The sequence below is a fragment of the Ornithodoros turicata genome, chromosome 1, assembly GCF_037126465.1.
Source record: "Ornithodoros turicata isolate Travis chromosome 1, ASM3712646v1, whole genome shotgun sequence".
NCBI lineage: Eukaryota > Metazoa > Arthropoda > Arachnida > Ixodida > Argasidae > Ornithodoros > Ornithodoros turicata.
The window spans coordinates 207,990,647-208,006,651 of NC_088201.1; the positions used below are offsets into that span (position 1 = coordinate 207,990,647).

At 45.0% G+C, this 16,005-nt stretch overlaps 1 protein-coding gene across 1 annotated transcript in view; it reads right to left on the minus strand.

Moving 5' to 3' along the window:
- Window positions 1-1,673: 1,673 nt before the first annotated feature.
- The window catches only part of LOC135375831 (uncharacterized), a 50,490-nt gene continuing 36,158 nt past the window's right edge, over window positions 1,674-16,005 (minus strand). The window contains exon 5 of the mRNA XM_064608478.1: window positions 1,674-1,808. Within this exon, the coding sequence (XP_064464548.1) occupies window positions 1,719-1,808 (90 nt within the window). The 3' untranslated portion in view covers window positions 1,674-1,718. The remainder of the gene's footprint in view (window positions 1,809-16,005) is intronic.

The window sequence follows — 16,005 nt, forward strand, 5'->3', positions numbered from 1 at the left end:
CCTGTGAAGTCAGCCCATGACGCACGATCCCCGATAGTCGTCACGTTGCCCCCCTCAGCGTGGCTCAATACGACGAGCAGTTATATCATCACCAGTTGTCTTTTACGTCTATACGCCTTCTGCACGACTTTCCTTTCCTCTTGCTTCTCCTTGAGGTGGGCATAAAACCGTGAGGTCATTCTCATAATTGTTCTCATCATGTAGGAATATTTTCGGGATTATTCTGATCCTCCGTTAAACTAAAAAAACACGACCTCCGCGGTCATTTCCCTTCGTTTTTCTATAAATAGGCCAAAAGAGGTTTGAGAGACTTCCAATTGCCTTTGATGTAAGCACATCGGTCATCGAAGTCCCAACTCTGACGCTAAAAGTGTACGAACGTTCTGTTATACCGGTTGTCGCTTTTTGTGTGTCATTATCCGAGTGCAAGGAACAAATTTCCTTTACCGGACGTTTTTCATGGTTCTGCGAAGGTTTCCAAAACGGCACATGAAACGATGCAACAGTCTGCGAGAACACGGATAATAGAATACGTCCTAATATGCCCCACCTTTTGATTGGAGTGCTAAACTCCACAGCGAGGTACTATTACTCCTACACGTAGCAAGAGCAACCTCGGGAGAAAATGATAGCATGGCGTAGCTGAAGCCCGCAAGAAGATGAAGTGACAAGAGGGACCAGAGCTGAAGAATCACACACTCTGGTGGGATCCTATGATGTATGCAGAACTGGTATAGAAATAAGAGCAAGGGAGAACAGAAAAAACAGAACAAAAGAGAAAACAGAGAACGTAAACAGTGAACATGTGCACAACTGAAGGCATTACGCCTTTGAAAACTAAGTGCAAAAAGAACAAAATGTATTGAATCCTGGGTGTCTGACTCGAAATGCTCGCAAATAATGAATATGGTCAATGAAATGGAGCAGCGGGAGTTGAACCCGCTCCCAACGAATATGTGTTCCGAAGATCCTACCGTTACACCTCACTGGCAGCTGCTGGTACCTTTTCGACTGCTTCGTTTCATTGATCTGATTGCTTTGGGCGAAATTCAGGGTATGTGTTGTGTCATCCTCTGTTTCTTCGCCTCACCTTCTACCAGTGATAATGAGTATGGTGGGCGGATACATATTTTACAAATTGCAAGGTGCATTTTTGGGTTGGTGCCTCTTCGCTCTTTTGACCCGGGCGCGCCGAGCCCCAAAGGTTGGTGTCAGTCTTCAGTGTCAGTAGCGGGACTTCCCGGGGGAGGCGGCGCCCCCCCCCTAGTTTATGTTCCGGGGGGGGCAAGGGCCCCCCCCCCGCAGTCGGCGCCTATGAGAGGGACACCGGTGTCGCAGCGTTCAACAAACGTGCTAAATACGGAAAAAGAATATTTTCAACCATACCGCCTCGGCAACCATGAGATATCGGACGCACAACCGAAGTTACAATCACCACAGTGAACAGCATATGATGGCTTTGCTTTGACCACACGGTGAAAACAAAGCACGGACGCTGACGTTATTGAGATTTCCGCTCCCGGTAGACGCAGATGAAGGAATCTATGAATGAAATCGCTCGCATGCCGAAGGTAAAACTTCAGTTCTAGACTCAGAAAAATATGTATTATTTGAAATGAAAACAATGAAAAAATATTTCATAGTCCCTTTAACGTTGACTCTCGTCAGTGATCTAAGAGAGTAGTCAGATGTTTATTCCAGGCCATCCGTTATCTACCCTAGCGAAAAAATGTAGAACGAAACCAGCGGATAATAGCCAAGGCAACGTTCCCATCCCGGGTCACGAGGTTGTTCTTCAGAAAGCAGACCTGAAACAGGAACAGCAGGTGAACCAAGGCTGTGACACTTGTTTTAACGGAATTCAAAAGATAAAGACTATCAAGCGGCAACAAAAGAATCGCATGATAATCCACGCGAGCGTGTTTGCAAGCCCAGCTGACAAAGAAATATATGGAACACTAAATTACTGGACGCGAATGTGGTGTACGTACACATAATTGCAAAAGATAACAAACATACAAGGACAAGGATGATCGGTATTCGCCTACAGATCAGGAACTGTCGTCCTAAAATATTCCACTATAGACACGGTGATACAAATTAATGCCACAACTCAGATGAACGCTAAAAAGTAGAAGGCAAGTAGTGCGGACGTGGGACGGCGATCAACAACTTTTTCTTTTTCGTGTGCCATCTTGGATACGTTTTTGAGTTCGTATACTCACAAAGGCGACCCTAACGAAAAAGGCCCTTATAAATCAGCAATGGTGTTAGATATTGACAAGCTAAGCATACAGCTGTACGAAACAACACTCTCGTGAAAGAAACTAATAAATTTACGCTTACGTCTAATCTTACCCTTACTAAGCGACTAATTCGACAAAATGGCTGACGACGTATCCGTCAAGCTGTGTTTTATTCCTAGTACCCGTAAACGCGTCCGCTGTAAGCGTAAAGGGCGGAGTTTTATGCGTAAATGGCACGGGGAACACGATTTACCCTTATATTCTGACGAATAAGACTTCGTCTTGACGGATAAACTGAGGCTCTGTGTCGGAGTATTAGCCCTTTACGCCTATATTGACGCCTATTGTTTTTCATGTGTTACACGGGCCCTGCCTTCTGAGAACACGTGCACAGTTCCGTGTGCAAAGCGTCTTTCCTTTCGCTCGGTTAACGATCTCTGGCTTCTGGCGTCTCATGGTCTCATATCATGCACCGTCCAGCAATGTAAGTTGTCACATTTTGGACTGTGTGTCAGGGGCGGAGAGTTTTCATTTTCCCGGAGGGGGCAAGGGCGCACTGCGAAGTAAGTACTCTGGCGGGGGGGGGGGGGGGATATGTTTATTAAGAAGAAAGAAAGAAGGGGAAAGGCAAGCCAGATGGATGTCGGCTTGTTATTAAAAAACGGTGAAAGGCAAAGGAAATAAGAAAACAAAAAGAAGAAAAGGAAAACAAAAATTCCTTAATTTTCCTTTCTTTCCTTCTTTTTGTTTTCTTATTTTCTTTGCCTTTCACTTTTTTTTAATAACAAGCCGACATCCATCTGGCTTACCTTTCCCTTCTTTCTTTTTTCTTAATAAACAACCCCCCCCCCCCCCCCCGCCAGAGTACTTACTTCGCGGTGCGCCCTTGCCCCCTCCGGGAAAATGAAAACTAAAGCTGAAGAATCACACACTCTGGTGGGATCCTATGATGTATGCAGAACTGGTATAGAAATAAGAGCAAGGGAGAACAGAAAAAACAGAACAAAAGAGAAAACAGAGAACGTAAACAGTGAAAATGTGCAGAACTGAAGGCATTACGCCTTTGAAAACTGAGTGCAAAAAGAACAAGATGCACTGAATCATCGGTATTTGACCCGAAATATATGCAATATAATGAATATGGTCAATGAAATGGAGCAGCGGGAGTTGAACCCGCTCCCAACGAATATGTGTTCCGAAGATCCTACCGTTACACCTCACTGGCAGCTGCTGGTACCTTTTCGACTGCTTCGTTTCATTGATCTGATTGCTTTGGGAGAAATTCAGGCTATGTGTTGTGTCATCCTCTGTGTTTCTTCGCCTCACCCTCTACTGTGATAATGAGTATTAATAATGATAATTATTAGTTGGGGGTTTACGTCGCGAGACAACTGCGGATAATGAGTATGGTGGGCGGATACATATTTTACGAATTGCAAGATGCATTTTTGAAGGTTGGTGTCAGTCTCTTAGCGGGACTTCCCGGGGGAGGCGGCGCCCCCCCTGGTCTATGGCGCCCCCCCGCGCCCCCCCCCCCCCCCCGCAGTCGGCGCCTATGAGTCTTGAGTTTCGTTGAACTTCAAATTTCATTTCTGTGAAACGTATGGCAGGAAGAAATGACATCGAACGAGACAACGTCGCCCAATGTAGTGAGCCAAGCACGCGCCCAAGCAGCACAATGTACTGAAAGTAGAGTGCAATAGGGGTGGACGGGTAGGTGGAAGGCCTTGAACAGACTCGTGAAACTGAAGAACATTGATAAGACACATACCGTCCACCCCTATTGCACTCGACTTTCAGTACATTGTGCTGCTTGGGCGGACGCTGCTTAAACAGTTGTGATTCGCCCAGCTATCCCCACGCTGCCAATTTATATGTGTCGCCCATTGTCCTCTGTTCTGGGACCTTATGCGTGTTGGTCATGTACGAGCAGATGATTTTGTCATAGGTGAGGCTCTTTTCGCTTCCGTTTTTCTTCGATGTGCCTTTCTCGGTGCTGCTATTGAAGCACCTTTGTTTACGATTCCCCAGTCCGTTCTTGTAGCATCAGTTGGGATGATTATTGCTGATTATAGCGCAGCATGATGTGTTGACAGGAAGGAAATGGATTTTCTGACTTGTAGAAACCAGTCACAATTTTGATAACGTGATGCGGGTGGCGGTGGTGGTGGCGCCACTTCTTAGAGAGCTAAAATGATTTATGAGTTGAACAATATTCAGTTAAATGTTATGTTAAAAGACGAGAGTGTTTCCAGTACAGTAGGTAGTTTTTGAAGTTCGTGTTACCTCTATCACTATTTCATGTCAGCGGCTTCTGCGGAGATGGACTCAGGTCTCTCAAAGGGCACCTCACCGGCATCATTTATTACGGCACTAGCATATTTTCGAGATTAGCTTTCTCATTCAAATACTTCAGACAGTATCATATCTTTGGAATCTACTGTTGAACAGACATGCGCAGGTATTTGACAATACCAGCAAGCACATTGTTTTGCGCTTTTGACAATAAACTTCCATTTCCAGCATCCCCAGAAACAGGACACGCTCTTCGTAGTCATGCTGCACTGCACAATACCCCGCATGCACCCTCAGCTGCATTAGATCGTGCTCCCGAAATTTCAACTGTGCGTCACATTGTTGAAAGAAGTACACAGGACTCTACTCTGTCATGCATATACAGCCAATACAACCCACCTGTAAAGATGACTTGTAAGTTGTGACTACGTCATGAATAATGATGCGTTGCCCGATAAACGCTGCGTCTGAATGCACTGAACTATACCGCAGTTGTTATAAATAATTAGCTTATGACCTGTCTGCTATAGATTTTTTTTTGTATATGTCTCATACTCTGAGTACCTCGATGTCTCATTCTGTGATATAACGCTTATTGTATGTTTTTACAATATAAACGCAAACATAGCTCATATACTCCTATAGCTACTGAATTACTAGCTCATATAGCTAGTCTACAATTTATATTTCGTTGTGCTGAAGTGTTGTGAAGATGCACAAATGTCATATCAGATTTATCTAAAATGTTTCAGTTATTGTAATCTGTTGGTTTATGGCTATAGTATGCTGTTCCCTTTTTTGTATGTTAGGTCACGTGTACCTTATGCCTCATCATTTTCGGGCTATGGGTGCGGTATTCTATAAACACATGCATCTATTATTGTGCACTCTTTCCTCCAATAAAGTGGAGTCATTTGGTGAATTTTTGTTGTATTACGGTTTTGATGTGTGCTACTAACCCTGTGGGAAATACTTCCATGTATCCAGATGTTTTGGTTTAAATGAGATAGCGGCGTACGCGGGCTATTGTGAGAGGGTGAACCCGGTTCAAGTGATGCTATCGTGCTTCTTATTTTTCATTTGACCGTCGCAAGTACTCTTGTATATTACTTGCTTTGCGCAAAAACATGCCTTTTATATCTGTTATCCACGTGATGGATGCGTTTGTCTGTGTCATACGATTTTGCAGTGCAGTATTGTGACGGCTATTGTGACGTACTTGACAGCCAACTGCCACGTCTTTTGGATCAGCCACAACAGCAAACGGGAACCCGTTTTGTGCCATGTGGCATTGCCGTCCCCCCCCCCCTTCCCACCTCATATGAGCATTCCCGGCAGTTGCTTATCCAACAGATGCTTAAGACGACAGTCAAGAAGCCCTTTTGACATTCACAGTGTCCTTCGCTTTTACTCTTACTATGAGACATACGGGGGATAAATAAGTGTTAGTATCAGGGTAAGGTTACGACAGATGGAGTAACAGTCAAACACTGGCTCTTAAAATAAGAGTAAAAAAACGGTTCGATTTTTGAACTTTAATATCCGTCACGGCATCTATCCGTACTGCGCTAACGTATAAGATAAGGGTAAAAAAAACGCATCGTTTTTTTACACTTACTATCCGATTCTTTTTCGAGAGTGAAGACTGAATGCGTATAACCGTACTCGCCCCTAGTAGAGCCCTGCACCATCCGCGGATGGAAGCGGATATCCGCAAGATACTTACGGATTCGGATGAAATTTAGCACTTTCTGAGGTGTGCGGATCGGATGCGGATGGCTCGATGTTGGATGCGGTTCGGATGTGGATGCAAAGGCAGCTGATCGGTAGCGGATCGGATGTGGATATACCGCGTGCTCTAATTTTTCCACCAGTAATTTATTTGTATTGCGCGCCGACAGCGAGCGCATACATGCTCGGGTTCACCTTTGACCATGCACGGCCAAGACGGGAGAAGAGGCATTATGGCGTCTCGAAGCACGCGAGCACCAGCGAGGTAGCGTTCCATGAGTTCCAGATGTCTCACCATATCGCGTTTGATGAAAGGTTTACGTTTGCTTGTCGTCGTGACTCCTTCCGTGACAGCATGGGGCATCGGAAATTATACCAACATGCTTCCGGCGGTCTTTACGCGTCCTTCGAAACGTGCGGATTTTGCGGATTGGATGCGGATGTTGCGTTTTCCTCAGCGGATCGGATGTGGATGTAAACGGTTGTGTATGCTGCGGATGCGGGTCGGATGCAGATGCGAAAAATCTGATCCGCGTAGGGCTCTAGCCCCCAATCTTGCACGATGTCGTCATTAGTTTCCCTAGCCATGTTGAACATCGAATTGAGAGATTTGAGTGAAACTTTTGAAATGCAATATGAACTTTTGAAATGCGCAATATGACCTGAAAGTTCAAGTACAAATGCCGTCAACATGCATCAATGGATAAAGCGAACTTGCACAAACAGGGCAAGGTGCCACTTAGCGGGGGCGAGCAGCTGTTGAACGACGATTAGTCCCGTACTAACAGCGAGAGTGCAGTGATTAACACTTGCTTTGGCTTGATTTCAAGTATCGGCAAATTGGAAGCAAGCACCTTTTGAAGTGCAGACTTGTACTGAGTTTGCCTACCGCATTGCATTGCGACTGCATACCTACTACAAATCGAACAGCTAAGACTACACCAGGCACGACTGGCAAATGTAAAACACCGGAGTTTTACATTATGCGCATGTAAATATTATTATGTGCATTACAATACACAAATCACAGGGTTGTACATTCACCCAGATTTTCAAGTACTATCATGGTCAGGCACATCACCTAGTGTACGTGGCGTTGACTCACAACAATCTATGAACTGTAGATGTTCAACAGATGAGTTGAGTTCAAATTTTATCATGCACGTGTGTGCGGTGCCCCACAGCTGAAATATATCTGAACAGACTGTCATTCTTACAACAGCTCGAGTTGTTGTGAAGCAGTGATTGTAGACAGTTGGATCCAACTGCCTACAATCACTGCGCGAGCACGTCATTTGTACATTGCCAGCTGTAACGTAGAGAGCTGAACTGCACACGCGCCAGGCATTGAGACTGGCACAGTTCTCCCGTTGTCACTACCTGGTCCTAGCCAAGACTCGGGTGCGCGACAGAGAACCCGTTGTATCCACTACCGGTTACGTAAGTCCGGCTATACACTCTAAAGTCGGAAACGCTTACTGTACCGCCTGAAAGAAAGAAAACGCTTATTTTAGGTGTTCGTCCGTGAGCTAAACTGGAAAATGGGTAGGGCAACGCTTGCTAAAAAAGCACACATATAATATCCGAAATGCTCTCCACGAATAATAAACGGCAAATGTGATTCTAGCCATTGTAAGCGGCACAACTTTTAACGGGACGCTTACAGCGAGGGCCGTTTATAAGCGGCAAACGTAACCGGTATAACGCATATTGTGCTCCTTACGAACGCCGACGCGGGTTTTCTCTGTGTTTTCTTTCTTTTCCCGCTCACGCTCTCTCTCCTCTCTCCGTGCAGTTCACGCAGGTGTATTGAAACGGGGGCGCGCTGTCGGATTGCTGCGCTGCCAAATCTAGTTCGTAAGAGTATTGTACAAAGCTATCTTCCCTTTCTTCTTGCGTGTGATATTCGACCGTCAAACAGCTTTGACGATTTCGTTTCAGCGACTGCAGCGTGACGTTGTGAGTAGATTGTGATGTGAAAGAAGGTAGATGACCACCACATCCGGCGTCTCAAACATTGCGCCCAACTGTCGTCACGTCTTTCGCTTTTTAAATGCGGCTAACTGTGGCCGGCTGATGGAACGCCAAGGCTGTTCGCAGCAGGTAACGTATAACTTATTTGATTACTTCTGGATCACTGCTCTAAACGTCAGAATGCTTCGATTTTGTGGAGAACATCGACGCAAGTGGTACATTCAAGTGTGCATTTCTTAATCGGTGTCATGCCGTCTAGGAAGCATGTTTTTCACTAGATGGGGCGGGCAGGGTGCTCATCACTAAAGTCCCAAGGATAGTGAGAAGGATGTCAGATTTGTAGCGGTGTGTGATCTAAATGATATGACGTGCGAGCTGAATAATATCAGCGCATGTTGCCAAAGATGGGATAATAAATGTCTAATCGACGTCTAAATTTGGACGACTGACAGGTAAAGTGGGTGTCTCCCTATAGCCCCTAATGTCTAGGGGAGTTTCTCTAGCCTTCCTCTAGCATAGCTAAGGTTACGCCACCTAGACGTCTCAACTTAGACATCCAACGTCTACCCCTAGCCCAACTTTAGACCTGGTATATACCAGCTGAGGCGGCTTCTAGTTAATTAGCTCTCACCAACCTGTGAACCTTTGCGCCTATTTTACCTATACATATATGCCCCCGCCCTGCACAAGTGAAAAAAAAAATAGACAAATAAAATAATCATGAAATTGAGTCTTTAAGTGTAGTCTACAATTGATAAGAGCTGCTATACGACACGAAAGGGAGATTTTAGCCTGTAACGTCTCGGGGGTGTCTCGTCGACCATTTTTAGCACATGTCTAAATAACATCTAAAACTGTAGAGGTCTAGTAGACTTGCAAATTGAGATGTCTACTAAACATCTAACCCCGTAGAGGTCTAGTACACATATACATTCAGACATTCACTAAACATCCCATAGAGGTCTAGTAGACGTCTACTTTTTAAACCTAGCCCTAAAGTTTAACTTATCTCTGGGTTAGACGTCTGTTATCCCACCATATGCACCATGGGAGTGCTCTCAGCTACAGTGTACAATCGTCGTTGTCGTAGATGCAAAGTAACAAAGACATCCGCGGCATCATCGGAGGCACATGCGGTTCGTGCTACTGCCTCGAGTTTTACCGGAATGACAGTGGCGGTTCGCTTATGACAGGGTGATGCCTCTATTGCGCGCACCCTCGAACAACGCACGCTACACTACGTAAGGAGATTGTCGGCCGTTGATCTCACTATGGTGTTTGTTATGAGGAGCACATTGTGACCGTAGTCTCAGGATGCGATACTGTGCAGCCAGTGGGGCAAATTTCATAGGGAGCACCTGAATTCGGTAAGTTATCCTCATGTGCATGTAGAATGAAAATCGGCAGAGAACACGCGCTAAATAAGCGCATTACAGGTCACGTAATTCGACAAGATACCAACTTCATTGTTCTCTACTTTGTAAAAATTCTTTGTATTTTAGATTACCTCTCCGAAATGTCGCTAACTCTACCGGGGAAGAAAGAAAGATAAGCTAAGCTGGCCCATTCTTTCACTGACACTTTGCGCTGTCAATGCTCTCTGCACGTCCCAGGTTCAGTTTCAAATAAAACCCAGTGCAGTTATTTTCCTTATTCCAAGGATGGGCATTATTTATTCGGATAATACGTACGCCGTCTTCCACGTTCATTGACTTGGTGGATGGTCGTGGTTCTGACTGTATATTCAATACACTCCTGCACCGTTTAGTTCTCAGAGCTTTTAGCTTGCGTGACATTTTGAGATTTAAGTATTCGTGTCTCTTACCTCAATGGATGTTCCCTGCTTTGCATTAACGGCAGTTGTGTTAATAATGCGCAGTTATAAACTTCCGTCGTGGTTCGACATATGAAACTGCAACGTAAGCGCTGAAGTGCAGACAGTAGCAGAATATCAGGCAGTATCATCGGGGGGCACGTTAATGCGTAAGCGGAATGGCACAATGAAATCCTTGCTTTATGCGCACGCTACAACCTAGACTAAATGCTTGATTGTGCTGCTAAAGGCACGCGGTTCCCCGTGACGCCTATTGTAGGCGGCGTCGGTGAAGGCTACGCTAGGCGCCTTCCAGTAACGCTCGATATAAGAGGCAAAAGACATCAGCGGCAGTATTTTTAAAGTGCCGCTTATTAAGCGTCACGCGATTTTGAGTGTAAGCATGCGCGGTTGGTGAATCCGCGCCGGGCCTCGCGCTTCGGGTGAATTCCAATTCCGAAGTTATGGATCATTTGATGGATTTGTCGTCATTGGCAATAGCACTGGGGGGAGCCTAACAGAGGTACTTAAAGCACAGTCACGAAGCTTTTCCTGAACATAAGTAACTGCCGAGGGCTTCGGGGCAAACACGAAAGGCTCGAAGCAATAGGGCTGTAAGGATGTATCTTAAAGGGATGGTCGCATCCGTGCCGGTTCATTTCGGAACTATACTGTCATTTTATTCCTCGTGAACCCCTTATCATGTACCGAAAATTCCACATGAAAGAATGGCGTAGTTTGAATCTTATTCGATCGAATACATAACAGGAGCAGACGCCGGATGCTGTGAGTATGCCAGGTATCCCTCTCTGGAAAAACGAGAGAAGGACACTAGCTCAGAGTCAATGAGGGCGTGACCTCGAGAAAAGGAATGCAGCGACCATGCGCTCGTCTCGTAGAGTTATGGGGCCGTCTGGACGGCGTATTTCTCCTCTCAGTGCTGCGCTTAGGGAATGACATCACGCATCCGGAGCCTCTGCAGCTGCAGAAGCAGCGCTGATCCGTGAAGTCCATTTATTTAATATATGACCACTTTTCGAACAAAAAAAAAATAACCAACTAGATTTTTAACCGATACCGACATAGTGATGTCGGTTTCGTTGATGGGTTTCCTTAATTAATGTCTAATTAATATCTCATCAGTTTTATGTTATGACGTACTAGACTATGCAAGTCCGATATGAGACGTAATCACCGAGCGGAATATTTGCAAGATTGAAGCGTAGCAGAAAAAGGCACGTTTTACGTTGAACATGTTTACCGCGCTGTGTACAGTTAGTGACTTTTACGACAAGGCAGCATTAAACCTGCTAAAGAAAATATGTAAGCCTGCTACATTAAAAACTTCGTGTTTAATCACTCACGGTAGAATTAGAATCGATGAGGATCGTTATATCTCGTTTTTTATAAGAGTCCCACGCGTTGTTCCCATAGATTCCACATTGACATTGAAGTGCTTGGCTGTAAGGGATGGCAAGTTTAGTATGACGGGGGTGACAACTGTTAAATGCGAGATACTGTTGAGAGTCCATAGGTTTACAGAACAGGTTTGTGGACACGACCCCGTTGGTTAATTTTACTTGGACATCGAGAAAGTTAAGTTAAAGTTCAGTTAAGGGGAATAAGAGTGGGTTAACTTGATGGACGGATGTGCTTTGTTAAAGTCGCTGATAAATGTGATTAGGTCATCTTCTGAGTGTGGCCATGAAGATGTCGTTGAGGAACCGCTTGTAAAGCGCGGACTTCTTTACGCGCTTAGACAGAAATTCCTCCTCTAGAGCTCCATCAACGCGAATCTTATCTCATTTACAAATTCCAACCAAACATTAACGAAGATCTGGGAGCACTTTCAACGGTAAGAAATCTGGCCGCCTAGATGAGCTACACTTTTCGTTTCTTTTCTGTCGTTTTTTTTTTTTTTTTTTTTTTTTTAGCGAAGTTTGAAACAGCGCTCATCCTGCCCAGGAATTTTCCCCAAAGCGAACAGTGACCTACGGCGGATGACATCACACCCGGACTTCACCTTCTGGAATCTTCCCGAATCTGACTCACTGACAAACGCCTGTGGCCTGCCCGTACCGATTATGACGTCATGTACGAAACCTATTTAAGCAATGTGTAACCACCTACGCATCTTTTGTCCTGACGAAGACAGTGCCACTGTCGAAACGTCGACCCCTTGCCTATTTTACTTTTTAAAGTCTCCCTATGTAACATACTAGTGTTAGTGACTTCCCTAAAATCTGTTTCCGCGTCTTTTTTTTTTTTTTGAACTTATACATATATAAGGAGGAAAAAAAATTAGCAGGAGCTCTTTTGCTGCACGTATAGCATATGGCTTAGCATATGGTATAGCATATAGCACTGGGCTTTCAGAGGTGTCCTTGGACACCCTGCGGGAGGCATAACGTGCCACGTGACCTTTTGACGCCATCCGCTCGAACGTTGCCTGCCTGCGTACTAGTGATGAGGCCTAAGAAGGCCTAAACAGCTTTCCAGTACTGGCATGGCGACCTTTAACTTGCAAATATATATATGTATATATAGAGTTGAAATAAATGGGAGACAGAAGACGAAAGTAGGGGAAGTAACAAAAAAGGGGTTTATTAAAACTTAAAAATTATAAAAGTTACGGAGGATGTCTACTTTACGCCGGAAGCTCCGCCTTCTTCGGGACGAAAGAGCTAAATGTGGCCACGAGGCTGATAAGGGGCTTGAGAATGACGTGGTCGGTTGGGGGAAATTCCCGCCACCTGGCGGTTGTCAATTGGGGAAATTCCAGAGCGCTTTTGTGTCAGGTCCAGGAGTGGAGTCATCGTCCTTGTGGGTCAGTGGGGATTTTGATCTGGCTGAAACGAGAAAAGGCAACAGGGTCTTATCTAGGTTGTTAAACTTATTGTTGACAGCATGCCAGGGTCCTCGTTAATGGCCCATCGGAATTTGTAAATTAGGTAAGATTCCCGTTGTTCAAGCCCCTTATCTGCCTCGAGGCCACATTTAGCTCTTTCGTCCCAAAGAAGGCGGAGCTTCCGCCGTAACGTAGACATCCTCCCTAACTTTTATAATTTTTAAGTTTTAATAAACCCCTTTTTTGTTACTTCCCCTACTTTCGTCTTCTGTCTCCCATTTATTTCAACTATAATTACGTAGCCGTCCGATCCAACTCCAACTTTTCAAGATATATATATATATATATATATATATATATATATATATATATATATATACATATATATAAAGAGGGAAAAAAGCCATTAAAGAAACAAGTAAATGACGCTAGACGTGTTTGAAATTCAAACTTACAGATTAAGATGGCTTCTATGGCTGCACGTAGAGAAACAGATACTCATGGAACGATGCGACTGTACCAGAGGACATCCCAGGTGTATATCGCTCGCTGAGCGACCCCCGGTTGGCCAATTGCGAACGATGCGCAGCTACCCAGAGCTGACGAGCCACAAACACGGCGAAACTCGTGTCCTCTGGTGCTATCGCATCCTTCCATGAGTATCTGTTTCTCTGCGTGCAGCCATAGAAGCCATCCTAATCTGTAATTTTGAGTTTCAAACACGTCTAGCGTCATTTACTTATTTCTTTAATGGCTTTTTCCGCTCTTTATAATTCACTGGCTTGCACTGTGGCATTGAGGAGTGCTCGGTCACCCTCCCAGGTGTATATCGCTCGCTGAGTGACCCCTGGTTTGCCAATCCGAACGATGTGCAGCTACCCAGGGCCGACGAGCCGCAAACACGGCGAAACACGTGTCCTCTGGTGCTGTCGCATCGTTCAATGAGTATCTGTTTCTCTACGTGCAGCCATAGAAGCCATCTTAACTGTAAGTTTGAATTTCAAACACGTCTAGCATCATTTACCTATTTTTTTAATGGCTTTTCCCCCTCTTTATAATTCACTGGCTTGCACTGTGGCATTGAGGAGTGCTCGGTCACCCTCCCAGGTGTATATCGCTCGCTGAGTGACCCCTGGTTTGCCAATCCCGAACGATGCGCAGCTACCCAGGGCTGACGAGCCGCAAACACGGCGAAACACATGTCCCCTGCAGCCATAGAAGCCATCTTAATATGTAAGTTTGAATTTCAAACGCGTCTAGCGTCATTTACTTATTTCTTTAATGGCTTTTTCCCCTCTTTATATATATATATATATATATATATAAATGCTGATGCTTCAGGGAGGTACGGATGGACAGGTAAGTATATAAGCACAGAAAAGGTAAAGAGGGATTCAGAAGCCTTGAGGGAGAGTTTAAAAAATTATTACAACTAATTACGGGAGAGAACTAAGGTTTATTTACATGTTACAGGGGTCGACGTTTCGGCGACAGCGTCGCCTTCCACAGGACTAAGGGGGATTGTAGTGGGTAATCGCTTATAGAAGGGTGGGAAGGGTTACAACCCAGCATAACCCTATACAGGGTGTCCCAGAAAACGTGTCATTGAATTATAATAAAAAAACTACGCCACGTAGAATCATGCGGTCAACGGCGTTTGTTCTTATTAGGTTTTTCCACCTCCTAATGTGAATGTCATGTACTCCAAGTTTAATTATGTAAATATTTGCGAACTGAACTCAGAAATTTGCCAAGTAAAGGTCACCTTTTTACCCCACCAATATGAAGAGCGTGCCGAATTCACTCAAATTCATGATAATTCACAGTGATATTCACGAGCTATCCCATCGGAAAAAATAGGCGAATACCATGCTTTTCGGAGCACCGGACCATAGCGCGCGATGACGTTTTGAGCGCAATCGCTCTCAGTGCGACGAAAGGAGGTTCCGAAGCCAGCCCAGAGAGTGATAGTAGAAAAAGTAAGAGTTCCTAAACTTGGGAGAGGGAAAGCATTATCCCAGCGAAAGTCAGACGTGATAAGCCGTGCCTGTTTTATCTCTTTCTGCGATGTCGGGGAGGGCTGGGTTTCCAACCTCCTTTCGTCGGACTGACAAAGATTGCGCTAAAAAAATAATCGTGCGCTATTCTGTGCGACCTCCGTAGAGCATGATGTTCGGCTCTTTTTTCCGATGGGATAGCTCCTGAATATCTCTGCTAATTATCATTATATTGACTAAATTAGACACGCTCTTCACATTGGTGGGGTAAAAAAGTGACTTTTACTAGGCAAATTTCCGACTTAAGCTGGCAAAAATTTACATAATTAAACTTACGTTACACGACATTCACATGAGGAGGGGGCAAAAACCCAGAAAGAACAAATGCCATTGACCGCATGACTCTAGGTGGTGTAGTTTTTTATTATAATTCAATGACACGTTTTCTGGGATACCCTGTATATGTAGAAGGGAAAATAAAATTAGCAAGAGCTCTTCGGCTGCACTTATAGCATATGTTTGTAAGTCAAACGTCACCATGCCGGCCATCATCACTACGGCCATCATGAGCAGTACGCAGGCAGGCAACTTTTGAGCGGATGGCTGTCCAGTACTGGGATGTCCAGCTGTCCAGTACTGGGATGACGACGTTTGACTTAGGACGGGAGGGATCACGTGCCACGTGACCTTCTGACGCCATCCGCTCAAACATTGCCTGCCTGCGTACTGCTGATGAGGCCCAAGAAGGCCGAAACAGCTGTCCAGTACTGACATGGCTACGTTTGACTTACAAAGATATGCTATACGTGCAGCCAAAGAGCTCCTGCTATTTTTTTCCCTTATACACTTGACAGGCTTTCCACTGGGCTTTCAGAGGTGTCTTAGGACACCGTGACGGGAGGGATCACGTGCCACGTGACCTTCTGACGCCATCCGCTCAAACATTGCCTGCCTGCGTACTGCTGATGAGGCCCAAGAAGGCCGAAACAGCTGTCCAGTACTGACATGGCTACGTTTGACTTACAAACATATGCTATACGTGCAGCCAAAGAGCTCCTGCTATTTTTTTCCCTTATACACTTGACAGGCTTTGCACTGGGC